This window comes from Prionailurus bengalensis, chromosome B3, assembly GCF_016509475.1.
Source record: "Prionailurus bengalensis isolate Pbe53 chromosome B3, Fcat_Pben_1.1_paternal_pri, whole genome shotgun sequence".
Taxonomy (NCBI): Eukaryota; Metazoa; Chordata; class Mammalia; order Carnivora; family Felidae; genus Prionailurus; species Prionailurus bengalensis.
The window spans coordinates 120,948,303-120,970,900 of record NC_057355.1 but is presented as its reverse complement, the minus strand read 5'-3'; the positions used below and the strand labels follow the sequence as shown (position 1 = coordinate 120,970,900).

Sequence of the window (22,598 nt, the reverse complement as noted above, 5' to 3'; positions counted from 1 at the left end):
CCAGAGTGGAAAGCAAAGCCCCAGAGATGCAAATGCTCAATCCCCCAGCCCTGCAGAAAGAGCCTGGGGTTTCCTTACACTAAAACTTGTTTGCTGAACAGCGCCCTCTTCTGGCCTGGAGCCCTTTCTCCTGAAGCAGCTACTTCCTACTCGCTGCTTTTAAAGGGATTTGTAGAATATGATGTCCACTCCTTCCTCAAATGTGTGCTGAGCGCCCAGGCCCTGGGAATACAGCCTGATGAGACACAGGCTCCCCACCCTTACGGAGCTGACAGTCTTTTGAACCTCCTGACATCTCTGAAGAGTGTAGGGCAAACTTCAGAACGCCTACTTGTCGGATAAGAAACTGAGTCGGGGACGGCAGATAAAGCTTTGCTACACTGTTGATGATTTAGGACTAGATTTTAGGGTGCAAGGATGCACCCTGCAAGGGTGCAAACCTCCCACCGAACGTTAGATTGAGCCCAATTTCCGCAGGCTCGGTAGCCACACTCTGCCTCATCACCCTCTACTTCTTGAGTTCCCGCCTGCTTGGGAAATCTCTTCATGGTCCCCGAACCAGGGGACCCCACGTCTACACCGCTGTGGCCTCAGGTGCCTTTTCCTGCCACTTCATCTCTGCTATGGTTTCCCCAAAGCCAGCCTCAAGTCTCCATCTTCCCAAAGACCCTCCAGCCCTCCCTGACATCTTACCCCTTAGTGCCCCCGCTACTGTAACATACATTTAGGAACAGACACCCAGGCAGACATCTCGATGTATATACCTTGTCCCATCGAAAGCACAGCCTTTGGAGGGATCAGACAGACCCGGAGTTCAGATCTGCCACCTACTAGACTGTGACGTGAGGAAAATTTCGTCACCTTCTCCTACGCAACCAGGCTGTTCTGAAACTTACATATGTTTCGAGCACTTGGCACATAGTAAACACTCAGCTTGTATGTCTAAGTCCTTTAACGTGTCCAATCTGGTCACCTGCTTAAAAAGCATTACGACCCTCGAGGCATCTTCTACAGCCTTGGGCGCGTGTAGAGAGATATATAAACTGGGCGCTGTGTGGAGAACAGGGCTGATACAGAAGGCATGCTGCCTAAGGCCCACAATATTTTCACAAATCCATAGACATGATTTTATTTCCCTTAAAACTCAGGAGAAAAAAATTAACTTTTATATCAAAAAATGACACTACATTATATATGTTAACCTATTTGTCTTCATACCAATGCAGTCATAAAATATAATTTTCAGGGGCGCCTGGGTGGCGCAGTCGGTTAAGCGTCCGACTTCAGCCAGGTCACGATCTCGCGGTCCGGGAGTTCGAGCCCCGCGTCGGGCTCTGGGCTGATGGCTCGGAGCCTGGAGCCTGTTTCCGATTCTGTGTCTCCCTCTCTCTCTGACCCTCCCCCGTTCATGCTCTGTCTCTCTCTGTCCCAAAAATAAATAAAAAAAACATTGAAAAAAAAATTTAAATAAAAAAAATAAAAAAAAAAAAATAAAATATAATTTTCAATTAATTTTTATAGAGGAAGGAGCCCACAAAGGCCAAAGAGTCTAGGGCCCATCAAAGTCATTATGCAGCCCTGATTCTGAAGAAAGTCCTCTGCTATTTAAAAAAAAAGAAAAAGAAAAAGTGGGAAAAGCAAACAGTGCAAAAGAAGAAAATCGCTCACTAGCCGAGTGTAAGGGTCTCTCCAGCCCTAACATTCTTCGATTCAGAGAATTCCTTTTGCCTCAGCATGGCAGGATCCTGTACAGAGCGCATTCTTAAGAGTAAATTTCCTAACGCTTTCAGAATCTGCGAGTCCATCCACTTTCAGCAGAAGATCTTGTCCCCCAAGAATTTGGTGTGCCTTATAAAATCCATGTATGCGCACTTTATCTACTTGGTCAAGGATTGCCATGCCCTCCGGTAGCCGACAGAGGGCGCAGCGATTCAATCTTCAGCGTGGGTATCACAGACAGCAAGGGGAATAGAAAGCCTTGCTGTTCAACAATTGGGGCCTGACATGGGAGATTGTTAGAGATTCAGTATCTTGGACCTGACCCTAGGGAGGATCCTAGACACCTGCGATCCAAATTCACATGTTAAGAAGATCCCTGGGTAGGGGCGCCTGGGTGGCTCAGTCAGTTAAGCATCTGACTTCAGCTCAGGTCATGATCTTATGGTTGGTGAGTTTGAGCCCCGTATTGGGCTCTGTGCTGATGGCTCAGAGCCTGAAACGTGCTTCGGATTCTGTGTCTCCCTCTCTCTCTGCCCCTCCCCACTCGCGCTCTGTCCTTCTCTCTCTCGCTCTCTCAAAAATAAACATTTTAAAAAATTATAAAAATTATATATACAAACCTTAAGGTTTAAGAAGCACTGATTTAAAGCTTCTAGCCTGAGAAAGGGAAGCCCACTTCCTCAACAGGAAGAAGGATGGGAGAGGAACTGGCCAAGGCATCCCTTGCAGCCCCCAAATCTCCTATTCTTTCAGCCAATCAGCCAGCATCAATCAAGATGGGACTGAAGCCACAGGAGGGATATAAAAGCATTCTATAGGTCACAAAGCAACTCGCTTCATCTTCTTCCATTTCAATAAGTACTTACTGAGTGCCTACTATGTCCTGGGAATCGAGATACAATAGTGAGCAAAAAACAGACCCTGTTCCTACCCTTGGGGGGCTCTCAGCCTAGCGGGGACACCAAGGATGAACCGTCACACACACGACTACAAACCTTGATGTGGTTGCCATGTGGGTGCAGAGGGCCATGAGACAGTCACAGGAGGGAGGGGAGCCGGTTTATACCAAATGGTCAGGGAAGGTCTCTCTGAGAAAGTGAACTATAAGCTTGAGAGCTGATGATGCCTAAGCCAGGGAAAGAGTAGGAGCTCCTGGCAGGCGGAAGAGAATGTACAGAGGTCACGCAACAGGGAGGAACGTGGAGCATTCAAGGAACTGAAAGAAGGAACTGGCATGGAGTGAGGCAACAGGGAGGGAGGCAGAAAGCAGCCTGATGGGGCCAGAAGCAGAGGACACAGGCTCCACGCGCGGGCGCGCGCGCACACACACACACACACACACACACACACACTGCAAAGCGACTGGCCCACGGCCCTGTTTTGGAGGGTCTCTGCTGCAAACATCCATGCGAACAACTCACCCCTGCCCACTGAGTCCCATTCTCCGCGACGGCTCACCCTCTCCTCTGCTAACCTCTCCTCACCCTCCCCACCACCAGCCATCTCTCTGTTACCTGTCTGCTTCTACCCTTCCCGCTCCAGCGTCTCCACCATTTACCATTTAAACCTGATTGAGTTCTCCCCCAACTTGCCCGGGCAGCCAGACCCCAATTTCAGGACAACTCCTTCCCCTGAAGGAAAGACAATCCCTGAATCAGAAGCTACAAGTTCACTGAAGGCTCCGTGTATGGAGGGATCATCATGTGCCGGGCCAGCCACCATTTTATACACTTTTTCATCCGATCCTTACAACCGGCCTTCACTAGATAGCTGCTATCATTCCAGCTTTGCAGTTGAGGACATTAGAGCCGTTCTGAAGGGTAAGTAATTTTTACAATTACACAGCTAGAAACCGTGTGACCCTGTACTGACGGCACAGGTACATTTCGAAAGCCTCCAGAAGGAGCACACTCCTGGCCCACCCCAAAAGAAATCATCTTGAATGTGTACAAATAATCAGCTGCAAAGATATTTGTAGCCTTGTCTAGAACAGCAAAAAAAATGTAGAAATCGCCCAAAGGTGGGGCGCCCTGGGGGGCTCTGTCGGTTAAGCGTCCGACTTTGGCTCAGGTCATGATCTCTGGGTCCATGGGTTCGAGCCCCTCGTAGGGTGCTGTGCTGACAGCTCGGAGCCTGGAGCCTGCTTCGGATTCTGTGTCTCCCTCTCTCTCTCTGCCCCTCCCCCACTCATGCTCTGTCTCTCTCTCTCCGTCGAAAATAAATAAACATTAAAAAAAATAAAAAAGAAATAGCCCAAAGGTTATATTTCAACAATGCAGAATTATTTAAATTGCTGGACGTTTATAACTGGAATCCTATGTAACCAGCTATTTAATTTGATCACATAGAAAAATATGTTTATGGGGCGCCTGGGTGGCTCAGTCGGTTAAGCGTCCGACTTCAGCTCAGGTCACGATCTCACACTCCGTGAGTTGGAGCCCCGCATCAGGCTCTGGGCTGATGGCTCAGAGCCTGGAGACTGCTTCCGATTCTGTGTCTCCCTCTCTCTCTGCCCCTCCCCCGTTCATGCTCCGTCTCTGTCTCAAAAATAAAATAAACGTTAAAAAAAAATTAAAAAAAAAAAAAGAAAAGAAAAATATGTTCATGATCTATGGTGTAGAAAAAGCAAATTACAAAACATTATTACAGCGTGATCCTATTTTCATAAAAACCACAGCATAGAAACTACAAGGCATAAAAGTAGAGTGTATAGGAAAAGTACAATCAAAAGTAATGACGGTTGTTATCTCTGTGATGAGACTACAGGTGATTTTTTACTTTCCTTATTTTGATTGTCTGAATTTTTAAAGGTTTCGCCACGAGCGTCTATTTCTTTTCGAAAGAGAGGAAAAGCAATAAAATAAATAAAAATGAAAAAACTCAGGAGGCGTTTGAGCCTTCCCATTTATTATCTATTAAAAAACAAACATATTGCTCTGCTGGGAACATTTTAAAAAACATGTTTTCTTCTCACAAAAACAAACACAAAAAATCAGAGAGAACAAACAAGCAAAAGGAGAGAAACACATTCCCTCCTCCCCACAGACACCCAATACCAGCACCTTCGTGACTCTTCATAAGTCCCGTTTTTTAACAGATAGTAAAAAAAAAAAAAAAACAAAAACCATTCTGCTCTAGATGCCAGTCTCTGGGGCCCACCCTGTTCCCAGCGTGAGTTGGGAATGGGGCTTACAGATTCCTCCGAGATACCAAACAGCCCCTAAGGTGGATTTGTCCAGGTCTCAGACTGCATCTGGGATTCCACAATAGCAACTCACTTAGTGCGGACCCTGCTGTTGGGGATCACACAATTCCTCATGGGTCACGGGCGACAAGAGCCATCAAGTGTGAGGACCATAAGAGTGATTCCCAGCGTGTTTGCAATTGCAACACCCTATCATTACTGGATTTTGCAACCATCCTTCCCCTTGGAAGAGAACTCAAAGGAATACAAACAGCATTTGCATATTCCATTTAGTACTTTTCCACACATGCAGCTGAAGGGAAGTAAGGTTAATCTGGCTTTAAGACTATCACAGCCCTCCTTCCCCCCCCACCCCCCACCCCTTGGAGAACTGCTGGCAATCAATCCCAGTGTCCTTGGACAGGTTTGGGAATGACAGCTCTGAGGAGCTGTGCGGACAGGTTCTGCCACGAGGGAGGCCACACCAGGCCGGGGAGCCCAGGTCGCAGGGCAGGATGTCTCTGGGCCATTCCCACACATACACACTCCACAACAATAGGTTTCTAAGGCCCACCCTGCCCACACCCTCTCTTATTAAAGTCCCCCCTCCTGGGAAGGGGAGCAGGATGGCCCTACAGCTGCTGGCGCCTAGCCCCACTGGGTCCACACCCTCGGCGCAGCCCTCGGGCACAAAGTGTTCCTAGAGCTGATGTGCAAGTCAACCATTCCTGGATTCTTCAGAGGCTGCGATAGCCAATCATGGCCCAGGCCCAGGGCCTCCCCTCCCACCCCAAGCTCCACAATGGAGCTGGTGTCACTACTGCTGTTCCATATGCTCTTCCTTGAAACTTCAGAGATTTTGGAGACCCTATTCACACACACACACACACACACACACACACATACATATATATATGTGTGTATATATATGTATGTGTATATATATATATGTATGTGTGTGTGTGTGTGTGTGTGTGTGTGTATGGCTCCTCTCATCAATAATAACTATAGGGGTGCCTGGGTGGCTCAGTCGGTTAAGCGTCCAACTTCGGCTCAGGTCATGATCTCTCGGCTCGTGAGTTCGAGCCCCGCGTTGGGCTCTGGGCTGACAGCTCAGAGTCCGGAGCCTGCTTTGGATTCTGTGTCTCCCCCTCTCTCTGACCCTCCCCTGCTCGCACACTGTTTCTCTCTCTCTCAAAAATAAACAAACGTCTAAAAGAATTTCTAATAATAACCATAGCTTCTCTTTACTAAGCTCCTTCTATGATAGGCATCTTGCAAGCATGCAATGCACGCAGCAGTCTTTTGAGGTGGACACAATTATTCTCATTTTCGCAGATAAGAAAACTGAGGCTCCAAGAGAGTCGAGTGATCTGCCCAATGTCACACAACTGCTAACAGAGACAAGAGTCAACCCAGACCTGCCTGACGCCAAAGCTCATGCGCTGTCCTGGAAGGCTAATGCAGAGGGGAACCGAGAGATCATATAATATTCCCCATCCCATTTACAAGACATTTAAGATGGAAAATTCATTTACAAACTGTTAGCTAGCACTTATGTGCCAGGAGCTTTGGAAATATCAACTCAGTTTATCCTCATCGTATTGCTAGGAGATGGGTGCTTATTTTTACAGATGGGAAACTGACACACAGAGAGGGGAGTACACTTGCCTAAGGCTGCACAGCAGATGGTAGAGACTGGATATAAACCTGGCCCTAGAGCCCCTGTGCTGCCTCTCTGAACCCAGGAGCAGAGGCCCTTCCCTCCTAATTCTTCGTCCTTTGGCCTTTCCACATCACCACTCTCCTCTCTCTGAGAGTCCACTTCAAACTTTCTCATCCCTCTCTGTGTGGTGATGGTGTTCTCTTGTGAAATTGCTTGGTGAACTACTTATTGTGCAAGGCTTTATTTGATTAGGTCACTATTTAGATTCCTCCAAAGAACTAACAGTTCTAGAAGGTTTGTCGAAGCAAAGGCTTAGCATTGTTTTGGGTTTTTTGGTTTTGTTTTGTTTTGTTTTGAATGCAGAGATTAATCAATTTACCATTTAGTCAACAAGGGCTTATTGGGAGCAGTTTCTGTCCCCAGCCCTGTACGGGGCAATACGGAGCCTAAGAACACAAAGACACACAAAACATGGCTCCCACCCTCAAGAAAACAACACTAATGACATCACATATAAGTGTGCACTCTGTGCGGTGGGTCTGTATACAGCCGCATTCAGAAGATACCTAGGAGACGAAGGTCAGAGAAGTTGTGATGAAGCAGGTGGAACTTGAAATAGGGATTGAAAAAATAGGGGCAGGGTTTGGATAGCAAGAAGAAAAATACAGTCCAGGCAAGAGAAAGAATGCACCAGATCCTCAGAAATAAACTAGAAAGAGAAAAGGCTGGGGTTGTTTTTTTGTTCCTGCCAAATTTTTCTATTTCTATCAGCGTGAACAAAGAGCAAATACCTCCTCTAGCCTCTACCGTGACAGGGCTTCTGGAATCGGAGAAGGGCGCTGTGCCTCATATGTCCACCAGGGGGCAGAGCTGCCGCTTCTGCCGCTATAGCTCCGAGTACAGTCAGAGGTGAAGGATTCCAGACTTCTCAAATCAGCAGGATGACTGAGGCCAGCGGTGGGCACCAATCTTCTTAGTCTGAGCTGCCTTCATACACAGTCTGGAAGTGAGGGAAGAAATAGAATGTAGAATGTAGGAGGAATTGGTCGAGATTGAAAGGGGGGAGAGAGAGAGACATTGAAGAGGCATTCCCCTACAGAATCTAACCTTTATGTACCATGAAAAGACCTTCCAAGGGCTGAAAGGGGTTCCCATGGGTTCAGGCTGCATGCCTTCTGCTGTCGTCTTAGCTGAGAAAAGTTTAATGCAAGGCTTGGGGTCACTATTAAAAAAATAACGAACGGCTAGTCTAAGCCTGGTTTCAGGACACCCAAGTCACGTTCTCTGGACAAGAGAAGCCATTCCAACCACTGTAAGGAGGAACGCTTGTGGTTTGGGAAGTACACACGTCCCGGCCACCACCACAGGCCCTGGTGTCAGGCTGTGGCTGCGTGAAGCAGCAGGTGTGCCACTGTTATCCGTTAGGAGGCCTGAGGTCAGTACTTAGCTTTACTGCACGCCCCCTCATCTGAGCCTGGCAACAGGGTCCGGAAGCCACAAGAGCACACAGGCGGTTAGAGGTGAGATGGAAGCCAGAAATCCTAGCCTTTATCTGTCTCTAACTAGCTGTGCAAGTTTGGGTGGACGAACCAACTTCTCGAGAGCCTGAGTTTCCGCATGTGTGAAATAGAAGGGCTGAATGGGGGGGGGGGGGGCAGGGAGAATGTGGGATGTGCTTTCCTGCTCTGAAATTCTGGAAAACACACAGTCCTCTGGTCAGAAAACCGGGGGATTGGTGGGGGGTGGGGGGCGCGACTGAGCAGCTTGAAGAGTTAGCCCCTTGCCAAGCAGTCCAGTCCCCAGCAGTGGCCTCTGCGGCACTGCCCGCCCCACCCCCGCCCGCAGGGCCCGGCGATATACACCCACGGCTCCCTCGGAGACTTCTGGAATCTCACTGGATTCCTCCCAGGAATGCTTATTGCCCTTTACATCTGCAAATCGCTTTACATCAGCAGCCCTGCTGCGCGATTATTAATCATCGCAATATTCTTCCTTCCGCCTGGAAGAGGAATTGCAGGGATCCGGATTTATGAAGGTGAAATCCGAAGGTAATTTGCCTAGGATTCATTCAATAATCAGGTAACTATTTTAATTAAGCGCCTCATACGAGCAAGGTGCAAAGAGCCACACAAATCCAGTTACCATTGAGATCAAAATTGCAGGGGTCCTCAGCGGGCTTCACTGACATTCCAATTATGTCATGGGGATAGGGAGTAGTTCCAAGGTGAGGGACGGTATTCCCTCACAAGCCTGATTGATACTGCTGCAAATATTACGATCACCCCCCCCCCACTCACCCCCACAGTTCATTTTACCACGCCAAGTAAAGAGAAGCGACCTTCCCAAGGTCACTTATCCCCCAAGGGGCAACACTGACCCAGAACCTCTGGCTACAAAGCTTTCCACTGCGCCATGGGCGAGAATTTTAAGTTCGACCCTATAAAATATAAAATAGAGTTAGGCGAGGGATGGCTGTTTCCATGATTTCCGGCACAGAGTGAGAAAATCGTGATCCGAGCTCACCCACCCGGGACAGATGAGACAGCCCCAAATTTTGTCTGCAGCCTCAAAGAGTCAAGTAATGTTTACAGACCTCAGAGCTCATCCGATCACCCACGCCCTCTCTAGGGGTCCCTAACGCCTCCGCCCCTTGCCTCACCTCGGGTCTGCGGGAAGGGGCGGGAGGGGGGGCGCGTGACACAGAGCCGCCGCCAGCACCCTGCGGGGGCGTGGCCGGGAACAGGGGGCGGGGCGAGGCGGGAGTCCGGTTCCCAGCCTCCTCCCGACGGGCGGCTCGCGGGCTGCGCCAAATATGGGCAGAACGGAAGCGGCGGACAGACGTCACGGCGCCGGGTGGGGGCCGCGCTGCGGGGCCTGTGACGGGAGGCGCTGACGGCGCCTACGTGTCACCATGGAAACCAAACAGTAAATAGAGGACTCGCGAGCTCCTGGCACGGCTTGACCCTGCGACCCGGCCAGAAGCAAAGGACCGGAAGCTGGGACGGGCCGGGACAAACCTGGGCCGGGCAGACGCGGGCAGAGGAGGGGACGCCGAGAGAGCACCCCCTCGGGAAGCCAGCTATCCCGCAGCCCAGGATCCAGCAGGGGTGGGTCTAGAATAGAAAGAAGCCCTTCTGGACCAGAAGAAGGCTTCCTGTCCTTTTTGAAGGGCTTCTATTGGCCTGCAAGGTTGTTGGGGATATTGGTTTCGTTTTGTCTTTTCTTACTAGCGGCTAAGAATTCAGGGATCGGAGCCACATTACCCGGCTCGGATACCAGCTCTGCCACTCCACTCGGATGATCTCGAGGAAACCGCAGTCATTCTGTGCCCCAGATTATTTTATCTGTAAGATTAATAGCAAGACTTACCTGCTAAGGTTGTATTAACGAGTTAATGTAGATACTGGTATGTGGGAGTGTGTGTTTGGAAGAATCTGGCCCGTGGTGAGCCAAATCAGTGCTAGCTATTTTTATTCCTAAGCAGCAAAACAGTAGCTTACCAAGTATTAGGCAGCTACTAAATCACAATATTGTTGTAATGTTTTGTTTTCTTGATCGTTTTTCAGTTTTAAAATGAATAATTGTAAAGGAATTTTCCACTTTAAAGCTAATATTAAAATTTAGTGAAGTATTGCCTGTATGAACTGAAATGTATATTTACCAAATAAAAATATCACACGTCTGTTTGCACCGCCTCACAGTATTAGATTTTAAACACAAAAACTCCACACGGTCATAAATAATAACAGAACTGAAGTCACTCAAGTTCGATTTCTCATTCACTGTTGTCCATGTTTATTTCAAATCTATTTAAACACAGTGCTGTGTACTACCATAGGTTGGAGATGTGCATTGCACCCAAAACAGTTTCAAATGACTCTGAACCATTACAAACTTACTCTTGAGATGAACGCATATAGCTAAGTCCACGTGTTGGGGACCAACTATTAGTATAACTGAGAGTTTCCTTCCATGTAGCATACAATGCATTAAAGGATCAGTGATTTTAAAAATGAAGCTTACATACGCATTATGAAAAGTTGACAGTAATCCCAGCAACTGCTTACAACTCGAAGCAACAAGAGACATTCTTTTCAGGAAATACTTTGTCACACCTAAAGTCGACAGTTCATGGCATTAATAAAAAAGCAGACCAACTTTAGTTGGTTTTATTAGTTTTACATTCTCAGCACGTAATGTGACCTCTTGTGGATGAGAGGCCCTTGGTTGACCCCCCCACCCCAGTAATTCCTACCTCCTGGTGTCCATGCCTTTGTGTAATTCCCTCCCCTTGGGTGCAGGTGGAACCCAAGACTTGCCTCTGAGCAATAGAATATGGCAAAGGCGATGGGATGTTACTCCTGTGATAAATAATCTGCAATATTTATATATTCACCTGTATCTATTTCTATATAAAGGAGATATATACATCCATTTTGCCAGCACAGACTAGTAGGTTCTCCTGGCAGGCTTGCCGAAGTGGGCAACCATGTTGAGAACGCAGTCTCTGTGATCTGAGGGTGGCCTCTGGCCAACAGCCAGCAGAAGGTCAGGCCTTAGTTACAAAATCATGAGGAAATAAAGTCTGCAACAACCAGAATGAGTTCAGAAGCAGACTCTTCTCCCTTCAACCATCCGGCTGAAAATTCAGCTCAGCTGACACCTTGACCGCAGCTTTATGAGACCATGGACAGAGGACGGAGCTTACCCATGCAGTCCACAGAAACGAAGAAATACGTGTGGCTTCTGGCTGCTAAATTTGCGATAATTTGTTGTGCAGACGCAGAACCCTAATCCGCCCGCTTTGCCCGCCCACACAGCTCCCACCTCACCGTTGTGGTGTAGCACCTAGCACTACATACACTTCTCGGGCCTTCCATCCTAAATGGTGGGGTATGGGCCCCTGCAGTGCATTTCCACCGTGGTCACCTGATGTCGTCAGAGTTTTGAAGCTGGAAAGGGAGCTCCGAGATTTTTGAAATCCGCTCCTGATGGGGTAATCTCAGAGGGGCTAGAGGCTCACCCTAAGTCACATAAGTACATATTATTTTAAGTTTACTTATCTTGAGGTAGAGAGAGAGAGCACAAGCAGGAGAGGGGCAGAAGGAGAGGGAGAGAGAGAATCCCACACAGGTTCCGCACAGCCAGCACAGGAGCCCAATGTAGGGCTGGAGCACACAAACTGTGAGATCATGACCTGAGCCTAAATCAAGAGTCAGACGCTTAACCAACTGAGCCACCCAGGAGCCCCACAAGTACCTACTTAGGAGCAGATTTTAACATTCTAGCAAAACAGTTCAGCACGTCAGACTTCATAGTCACAAAGAGCTCATTTCAAATCTCTGATCTGCTACTTCATAAGTGTGTGACCTTGGGCAATGTGATATTTTTTTAGCTCATTTTCCTCATCTGTAAGATGAAGATCCTAATAATATCTGCATCATCGGGCTGTGGTGCGGACTTAACGAGAGCATCCATTCAACAAAATAATTATCGTATGCCCAGTATGGGCCAGTTACTAGAGGTCAAATGCTTAGCGAAGCGAATACAGTCCCTGATTTAGCATTGCCTGTGAAGTGCATAGCACAGCCTGGCATATAACAAGCACATGTGAAATGTTAGCCATTATCACTATTATATCCTAGGGCTCCAGGTCCGATCCCAACCACGTGCCTCCAGACGAGCTCCATAAGCTCACATCATAGAACATCTAGTGTATAAGTGAACTGCCTACACCACCCTCCCCCGCCCCCGCCCCCGGGTATCCCACAGGCTTGGCAAACTCCACATGTCCAACATGGAACTTACTTTCTTATTCCCCAAACCTACTCTTCTTCCTGCAGTCACAGTCACACAGCCTTCATGTATGTCGAGCCCGGTGAACCTGGGAGTGACTGGGATTCCTCTCCCTCCCTCACCTCCCACATCCACTCAGTCACCAGGTCCCAACAGTCCTACCCCCTAATTACCTCTTGTTCCCTCTGCAATCCCACCACCACCGCCCCGGTCCAGCCTACACACAACTGAAGCAAGTAAATACCAGGCTCTTCATGATCTGGCCACAGTTACCTCTTCCTGACCTATCTCCAGCCCCCTCCGCTTTGAAGCTGCAATATTAATGTAAACGAAATCAAATGCACTTCGGGGATGCTCTATAATCACATCCCCCTCCTTTCCTTCCTCCCCCCTCCACCCATATTTTATAGTCCAGCAAAAGCAAGTGTGTTGTTTCAGGAGTGTGTGCCTTTACGGGGATATCCCTCTGCTTCCTGAAATCCCTCCACCGGCCACTCGCTCATCTGGCAAACTCCATCCATCTTCAAAGCCCAGCTCAGAGATCACTGGCTCGGAGATGCCCCCAGATAGAGTTCATCACTCCCTCTTCTGCACAACTGTTGCATCTGATGTTTTCACCGTTACGGTGTATTATGATGCACATGTTTACGTGTCTTTCTCCCTTACTAGACCATGAACTCTTTGAGTATACAGGCCTATGCCTTTCTCATATCTGAAACCAGCACCTGATAAATAATAGACGTCCAGAAACTTTTTATTGAATTAAATGAAGCCCATGCTTGCCCGAGAGGGTAAATATTTTCTCCCCTGACCCCCATCTCCCTTAATTATAGAGATAATAAATAATAGCAAACACTTCTATACTGTAACAGGCACCCAATACATACTAACTTTTTTAATACTTGCAACAACCCCAAGAGGTAAGGTACAATTATCCCCCTTTTACTTAAACTAAGGTGCAGAAAGGTGAAGTAACTGGCCCAAGGTCAAGGAGCCAGGATTCAAACCTGAGTCGTTGCTCTGAACCACTCTGCTATATTGGATCCAATTCCTCAAATCCAAATTCACTTATACTGTTTTGGTAATTAAAGCTGTGATGAGAGTCTCGTAGTTGATCAAAAAGCCTGCAAATCAATCATTGCTTCCGTAGATCTGACTGCACACTGTTCCCCCAAAGTAAACATGGCGGCCTTCTGCTCCTCATCCTCTGACAAGACCTCCTTCTGAGGCCCTGCTCCTAATGTAACCATCGATCAAACCCCTCCGGATTCTTATTCTAATCAACTGATTGGACCAAGCAAAGCGCTGCCTTCTCAGTGTGAGCGGAAAGTAAAAAGGGCTTATTAGTCAAGAAGAACTGATGGCCATCAAGCCAGGCGGCCTCCTTGGGACAGTGGCCAAGAACCCTTTCTGCCCTTGGGCAAAGGAAAGGCAACTTAGTGAATGAGTGTGTGGAGTCACTGAAATGAATTGCTTTGAACTAAACCCAGTTTATGCTTCTGTCGCTTTCTCCTGTGTGCAAAGAAAGTAGCCATCTATCCAGCCAGTGTCCTTCGGGGATTTTGAACTCATTCGTCAGGATTCAATACACTTTATTACCAACTGCTTTTCCTCAGGTCTGGGCATATTCTTGATGATTATGATGATATGATGATAAATGATGATTATGATGATAAGATTGATATCAGTAATGATAGTAATAACAGCTAACCCTTATTCTTCTATTCTTGTTTTATTATTTAATGTTTTTCTTTATTTTTGAGGGAGAGAGAGAGCAAGCAGGGGAGGGGCAGAGAGAGGGGGACAGAGGACCCAAAGCGGGCTCTGCACTGACAGCAGTAAGCCCAACATGGGCTTGAACCCACGAACACCCAGCTCATGACCTGAACCGAAGTCAGAAGCTCAACTGACTGAGCTACCCAGGTGCCCAGTCTTCTATTTTAATGCAAACTAAATTGTAGGTTTTATAATTTAGCATACCAGTTTGTAGGCACTCCAAATGGATTTGTGTGATAGTCTAAAATTTCATGTGGGGCACCTGGGTGGCTCAGATGGTTAAGCTTCTGACTCTTGGTATCAGCTCAGGTCATGATCTCACAGCTCCTGGGTTTGAGCCCCACCTTGGGCTCTGTGCTGGCAGTGCAGAGCCTGCTTGGGATTCTCTCTCTCTCCCTCTCTCTCTTTCTCTCTCTCTCTGCCTCTCTCCTACTCTCTCTCTCTCTCTCTCTCTCTCTCTCTCTCAAAATAAATAAATAAATAAACTTTAAAAAATAAAATAAAATTTCGTAAGAATAAGGGTGAAAACCATAATTTTGTTTGTTTCTTTGAAGATGGTTATACCAGGGTGCCTGGGTGGCTCAGTGGGTTGAGCGTCCAACTTTGGCTCAGGTCATGATCTCTAGGTTCGTGAGTTCGAGCCTCACATCAGGCTCTGTACTGACAGCTCAGAGCCTGGAGCCTGCTTCGGATTCTGTGTCTCCCTCTGTCTCTGCCCCTTCCTCACTTGTGCTCTGTCTCTGTCTCTCAAAAATAAATACAAGCGTTGAAGATGGTTATGCCTATATTTACCATACGTCCATTCTTCATTTGATGTTGAAACATTTCTCAATTTGTAAATTTGTCTCGAAGCGTCACTGACCTGCAGTATGCTTGTATTTTGGGGACCTCTTAAAATTCTTTCCCACTCTAGCTAGTGCCCTACCTTAATACTGTAGAACCCTTGACAGGAATTTTTTAAACAAAAGAAATGCTTTTCTATCCAGGAAGAAGTCCGTGAGGTACACAGCTTTATCTTCACTTTTAAATTCTACTTATCTCCCTTTAGATTAATTTTGTAAATTTCACCTGCCTTCATTTATTCATCTATCTTCATTCATTTAACAAGCATTCGAGTGCCTAATAGATACTGGGGAAACAGAAGTGATCAAGACATAAGAGATCCCTGCTCACATGGAACTTACAATGCAGTGGTGAAGAAGGGCCGAAACTCATTAAAAAGGAAAAGAAAACATAAATTAGATGTTGCGGACGGTGACATGTGCTATGGAGAAACAAAGCAGGATGATAAGACAGAGTCATGGAGAGGAAATGTGTGCATAAATCACTTCAGATAGAATGATGTGGGAAGGGCTCTTGAAGGAGGTATCCTTTGAGCTGAATCCTGAATGACAGGAAGGAGCCAACCTGGGGAAAGAGACCCAGACAGAGAGGCAGCAAGTGCAAAGGCCCTGCAGCTCGATCAAGCCTGCTGTGTGTCTGGAATGGAAGGAAGGCTGGTGAGCAGGGGCTGTAGGGGAAAAGGACAAGATGGGGATGTGGAGGAGAAAGGTTCTTCCCCTATAGTCAGCATGGGACTGACAGCTCCTTCATGTGAATAGCAAAACAGCACACCTTAAAGCGATCTGATGTTCAGCATTCAAATGATCTTCAATTCTCATTTGTTTTTTGATTATTTGACTATTCTGTGCTTCGAGGAAGCCTCAGACACAGTTTAAAGGTTGATTTTTTGTTTTGTTTTAGATTTTTTTTTGTTTGAAAAACACTGAAACTTCAGGTGCTCTCCTAAGAGTAATCATCCGAGAATTTTTATTTTGCCTCAGTCTCGCTTCTGTCCTTTAACTAAAATGGCGTAATTGATTTGCTTTCATTCACACCTAGAAAGTTGCTGTTGACACGAAATTATTGTTCTTAGAACAAATGGCTAAATGCTACCTTTTAATTTTAGTAATTGAGCAAGATGCAGGGATGTGCAAAGACAGTACAGAATCTATAATCCACCATTATATAGAGATAAATATTTTTTCTTCTATTCTTTTTTTTATCTAAAATTAATTTGGAGCTGGAAACCCAATGGCAGGGTGTTCACTCTGAAATTGAATTGGGCAGAGGTCAGAGGAGCCAAGGATAGAAGTGGGGTATGTGTTTGAAGCCAGACATAAAAGATGTGAAATCCCCATTGCTTAATATCATAAAAGGGTCTGGAATAGGAGAATTTAGAGAATATGTGTGGAATGTACTTCTGCTCATGGAAATAGTGCAGAATGTCTGCATTCAGCCACCAGGCCGATATTTATTATCCCTGTACTAAACCCCAGACACTGAGACAGGTCTGGGGATCCATTGATGAGCCAAACCAGACATGTTCCCCTATAAGAAAATGACCCTCCCATCCTCATTCCCATCCCCTTCTATCATATGTGTATCTTTTGTATATTGTGGGATAGTTGTTTTGTTGATACCAGTGTGAGGTCGTATCTTGTGGGTAGAGATCAGTCTTTCCCAAAAAGAAGTCGACATTCCTAGTATCCATCATCCATGGGAATTGTTGAATCCTGACTCAGGAAAGGAAGATTTGGAAAGAGCCCTTTGGCTGAAAGAGAGGGAATTCCTTTCTTCTCTTGATCCCATGAGAATAGTCTGCAGGGAGCTGGGTGAGATGTCAACCCTATGGAGGATACTCTGTCCTCCGAGAAGCCTGGTAAGGGATTCCTTGTGTGCAAGTACCTCTCCCTGGACCTGTAATGCAGTCTTGTCGATGAAGCAACCTGTTCTTCCCTGGGTCATGGTGAAATAGAAGAATGGTCTGTGTCTGGGCATAGGATAAGGCTGTCAGAGGGAAAGCAATGTTCTTTCTCTATAGTCAGCGTGGGACTGACAGGGGTCATTAGCCAGGTCCCGGGGGAGCAGTTCAGCTTCCAAAGCTGAGGTCCAGCTACCCTTCTCCACCTGGGAAATCTCCTTCTGTGGGTTGTTATTCCTGTATGCGAAAGCAGGGGAGGGGGGGTGGCTAGCTTCTTTACAGGGTATCTCACCTTGTTATTTCAGATCTGGGTGTTAATTACAGTAATTTTGTAATTAGTCTAGGCTGCATTTAAAGGCTACAGAAAATTTACCCTCTGAACAGCAAATAGGGAGTCTAAAGCCACTTTCATCACTGCAAGACAGGCAAAAGTAATATGCAGTCGTATGTGATCTATCAGTGTTCTCAAGGGCCTAAAGCAAGTGGGGTTTGAATGTCAATTATTCTGCAGGCACAGGGAGACCGTAGGTGAGAACATCAACCTCAATGGAACTGTCATTTTCAATTAAAACTTTCAACTTGACTGAGTGTGACACCCCATAACCACCCAGTGATTTTCATTATCACCAAAGCATGGGGAGGCTGGCACCGATGCTCCCCTTCCACAGAGCAGGTGTGGGGAAGCATGGCCTCTGGCTTCCACACATGGTACCGGCCTGGTATCTGAGAACAGGGTGGGGAAGGGCCCCGGCTCTTTTCTTTGTGGTTTGTGCATGTGCGTGTCAGGGCCCCATTACTAGAGGTGTCCCAGACAAAGGTCATGTTCTTCTTAAAGATTCTAAGTTAAAGCTTATTCAGAGTCATGTTGACTTCTCCTTAATGAGCTGTTATGTAACTTTTTATTTACCGACCGATCAACCATTATTTGAACTGTTCAAGATCTCCTGCAAATTCTCAGGGCCAGTTTTCTCTTCCTCCAGTGTAAACAGAATGGCAGGCTTATGATGTTAAAGAAATGTCAGCAATTACAATGCATTTATTACCGAGGGATAGGACAGTAGCCCTCCTTTCCTTGTGAGAATAAAAATAGCCCAACTAAATGTATGCTCGAGTTAAGGCCTGAGTTTTGTTTCTTTTTTGGTAGACCAAATACTAAGAGGCAGCTCAGCCTTAGGGATAGGATAAGGTATGAGGAAGTTAAGATTCGATCTCACTGGTGGAACACTGAGAAAGGCATGCATTCTAAACTTTCTTCAATTTGCTCACCTTGAAGGTGAGAGTAACCCCTCACGTAATTTTGAGGGAATAAAAAGTTAAAGTGGTTTGTGCAAAGCTCAATTCTGTTTGCTTAAAAGGATTCCTTTAAGATCGAGACCTTTCGGTTTAATGTTGGCACAATTAGATTTAAATATTTCCCCCTTGGACTTCCAAAACAGAGAAAGAGGCAGGAAGACGCGTTCCCTCGAAAGCTATGTAGTACAGTCAGTTGCTACCCCAGAATCTGCTAGGGAATCTTAGCCTCGCCAGATGAGCCCGTATTTGTAAAATATTCCCAACATCAGCTTTAGAGTTTCCCTTTCCTTTTCAATAAGGGATCAAACGAAGGGGCGTGTCCCCCTCCAGGAGCTACCCTTCTTGACAAACTGGTCTCTGATACCTTTCAGGATCTTACAAAACTTCCAGAATAAAGAGCACAAGTTTGGTCGCATTCAACTTAAATGCTTTTATTGACAATGTCTTTGAACAATAAGCAAACAATGCTTAAATTTTTCATTCAAATTCACTTTCCACATGTCAAAAGACCTCAAGGTAGAAAAAAATAAAATAAAAATATAAATATCTGAGAATCCATCTTAATAAATAAATTAAAAACACAATAAAACGTTTTCATGGAAAACTGTTAATGTCAGAACATTCAGACCACCTCAACAATGCATGATCAGTAACGTTACGATGAACTTTGATGTTGAAGAAAAAACTACAGTACATGGATATAGCTATTTATTTCTATCTACCAGAAAATAAAGTCATATCTTTTCTTAGTTTAATATTGGTCATTGCTAATCAGAACACACTATTGCCGGAACACAGTACTTATTGTTAAAATCAGCTGCACTAGATACAATTCGAAAATATCCAGCACCAGGTTAATTCCAATAATGAACCCAATAGATTAGTTAATGCTATGAGAAGACTAAAGAGAAAGAGATAAGAGACACAGACCCAGGCCTGGCTCAACATGCTACTAACTACCAGCTCTCAGATGTGTCACTGGGAACAATACACACTCCATGCGTTTTGCTACATCTCCGGAAGAGGTAAGGACTTGAGTCCACACGTGGATGCTTTCAAGTCCTTGAGGCCCACAGCCTGGTGTGTTTCACGCACAGATAAGGTCCTCCCTAGGTCTACGGGAACCCTCGAGGGAAGACGTGTTTCTCCTCTCTGTAATGCACCGACTCGGGCAGCGGCGCTCGTGGGTGCCTGCTGCCTCCCCTCCCCGCCTGCTCACAGGGCCAGCAGCGTGGGTGAGCTGAGCGAGTCAGAGGAGGGTTCGTTGCTGCTGCTGCCCTTGCGGTGAGCAGCCCCGCAGCTGGGGAAGGAGTCAGCCTCAGGGTAGGTGAAGACGAAGGAAGATGTGTAAGTAGTGCAGCTAGGAGTGCAGGTGACCACCGGGGTGCACAGAGGCTCCAGCTCTGTGGCCATGGGCCCCATCCCCAGGGAGCCACCATGCAGGGGCTCCCAGTCTGCTGCATAGAAGGAACCAGACAGGTCCATGTCTGGCACAGAGCGGGCGGTCTCGGAGCCGCTGGGCCTGGACGATGCTGGGAACAGGAAGTCATCAAAGGGCTCGGCCTTCAGCTCCATGCTGCTGATGCTCTTGACCGGCTCCACGGAGGGCTTGGGCTCGGGATCATTGAGGAGGGGCAGGGTGAAAGCCTCCTCCGACTCGGGGGTGGCAGCTTCCGGCAGGCCCCCGCTCAGATCTAGGGAAGCCACAGACATCTCTTCCGGGAAGCCCAGGTCATCGGGGATCTTGCAGGCGGGTCGGTGAGCTGCCAGGATGAACTCTAGTTTTTCCTTCTCCTTCAGCAGGTTGGCAATCTCAGTCTGCAAAGCAGACTTCTCATCTTCTAGTTGGTCTGTCTCCTGCACACAGAGGGATAAAGCAAAGCATAAGACACAGGCTTACTCAAGCTCCCCTATACCCAGTCGCCAACTTGCTCCCAAAGTTTGAAAAAGGAGTGACCCGCCCCCCCCCAGGATCTACCCACCGCTTGCAGCGTATCCGTGAGCTCCCGCCTCCGGTTCCGGCACTTGGCTGCAGCCATCTTATTCCTTTCCCTTCGGATTCTCCTTTTCTCTTCTTCTTCTGGGGACAACTAGAAAAATAATGTTCAGAAAGGCCAACAGTCAATGACAAGGTCTGCCATCAGCTCTGTTCGGCCACCCCAGGGAAACTGGCCCTTGGCGCTTCTCAGCTTCCTGGCACCTCGGCTGGGAAGCCATTCCCAACCTGCCGTTGTGGGCTAGGTGTGACTGGCATTTAAAATCAGGACAAAGAGCCCGGTTCAAAAGCAGAAGGTAGGAACCTATTAGGGAAGAAACTATTGCAGTACTTCTTGGGGCAGGGCTACCAGAGTCTGGCTTGGGGTGGAGATGGCTTGGAGCCAGGGGTCCCCGTTCAGGATGCGCGGTGAATTGCATCCGTGGCTTCGCCCTATCTACTGTGCTCCCCGTCTCCACCTACGCCAACCCATGCCCCCTGCTGAGAGAAGGCGCAGAAGAACTCCTCACCTGTTCCACTTTGCCCCTCCTGCCAATGCTCTGAGCTCGGCCTCCTGCGGTCACGGTCTTCACGACCCCGGCCCTGGAGTAAGCCCCGGCGGAGGGGGCGGGGACTCCATAGGGGTGGGGGGCTCTGGTCTGAGAAGGAGCCACGGAGGAGACCAGGGTGGGCTGCACCAGCCACTGCAGGTCCGGGCTGGTGGAGATGGCAGTCACCGTTGGGATAAAGTTGGCGCTGGAGACGGCCAGATCCGTGCAGAAGTCCTAGAACGAAGACAGGAGGGGGAGCTGACGTGAGTGAGCAGGTTCCGGACACCGGTGGCGACAGCCGAGTTTCCAGTGCCGCATGCAGCAGGGAGAGAGAGGGAGAAGCGTGCCCTGGACTGCTCTCGTCTTTTTATATGCCCCTCATCTTGGATGGAAGGTCTCCCCGTTTCCTCCCAAGAAATCCGCAACGCAGTGCCCTTCTCCTCCACCCTGCTGCTGCGTCCCCGTTATCCCTTCGGCATCACCCGCTTGAAAGGGGGTTTGTTATAAATATCCCTGACGTCTGCGCTGACGCAGGCGCCGCTCCGGAGTCTCCTGAATGAACTCGCTTTTTATCAATGAAACTGCCTTACACACCCGCCTGCTTCACCCTCCTCCCCCGCCCCTCCTCCCTGCTCCAGGCAGCTAGGGGAGGGGGAATCGCCGCTTTTTGCCGCCTCCCGGAGGAGCCAGGATCGAGTTCGCGAATCTTTGCTTGGGACCTGTTTGCCCCAGCTCATGTCAGAGACCAGTCAGAGAGCGCGGTCCCAGGGCAACTCAGGATGAGCCTGCCGCGGGAGAGGAGGACCGATTCTTACTATGACAAGCGTGCGTGCACTCGGAACAAGTCCGGGGCTCTCCGAGATAGGGCTGCTCCGGCCGGGGCAGCCTCCCTCCCCGGCCCAAGGGGTCCCCGACTCGTCTCCCCGAGCGTCCCGCCCCCCGTGTCTCCTCCCCGGTGACCCCGAGCCCCGGGCCCCGCGGCGGCGCGAAGCCAGCCTCACCTGCGCATTGACAGGAGAGCCCATGCTGGAGAAGGAGTCGGCCGGTGAGTGGTAGTAGGAGAGATTGTCCCCGGCCGGGGAGGCGCTGCTGCAGCGGGAGGAGGACGCCTCGTAGTCGGCGTTGAAGCCAGAGAACATCATGGTCGCGGTGAGTCTAGGCCCGGGCGAGGGGCTGAGGGGCAGAGGCAGGTAGGAGCTGTGGGGCAGAGCTGGGTAGGAGCGCGGTCACTGCTCGTTCGCTGCGCCGCCGCCGCCGCCGGCTCTGTCTCGACTTCTGGGCTGCTCGCTGCAGATGCGGTTGGAGTACGAGGCGCCGCAGCCACTGCTTTTATAACAGCATTCTATGAATGAGCAGCCACACGTCATGGGCGCGACCATCGCGGCGCTGGGGGGGTGGCGAGCGGACCTGGACACCTCTGCTGCCTCCTTGCCGCCTCCGCCGCCCTCGCAGCCTCCCGTCTCCCGTCTTGGTGCGTTTCCTTGTCTCCTCAATGCTTAGCAATCTAGGACTTAGGGGTCTCACGGACCCCCTAAGATGAGGGACTCCGGGGATAGCTCCCCCCACGACCGCAGGGAACGGCCGTGGAAACCTGCTGACGCAGATGTCCTAATATGGACATCCTGTGTAAGGGGAGGGGGGATGGATTGACGGGAACTGCTCGCGGGCTGCAGCCAACACCAAGGGTGCAGCGCGGGGGGAGGCGGGGGCCGCGGCCGGGGGAGGGGAGGCGGGAAAGGCGAGGAACGCGAGCGAACATTCGCACCTGGTTCAATGCGGACCCTTGTTCCCGGAGCGGAGTTGGGGGATGGGGTGGAAGCGACTTTTTACCAGTATACGGAACCCCGGAAACGTGCTGGGGCTAAGGTAAAGGAGAAACAGGTACAGAGCCCGAG

The 22,598-nt window shown here is 48.6% G+C and overlaps 1 protein-coding gene across 1 annotated transcript; it reads right to left on the bottom strand.

The window, feature by feature from the left end:
* Window positions 1-18,587: 18,587 nt before the first annotated feature.
* Window positions 18,588-22,022, bottom strand: FOS (Fos proto-oncogene, AP-1 transcription factor subunit). The gene is made up of 4 exons (XM_043556658.1): window positions 21,705-22,022; window positions 20,683-20,937; window positions 20,160-20,267; window positions 18,588-20,034 (listed from the first exon to the last, which is right to left on the bottom strand). The coding sequence occupies exons 1-4, from the start codon at window positions 21,843-21,845 to the stop codon at window positions 19,393-19,395; spliced, it is 1,146 nt and encodes a 381-aa protein (XP_043412593.1). The 5' UTR covers window positions 21,846-22,022; the 3' UTR covers window positions 18,588-19,392.
* Window positions 22,023-22,598: the final 576 nt, after the last annotated feature.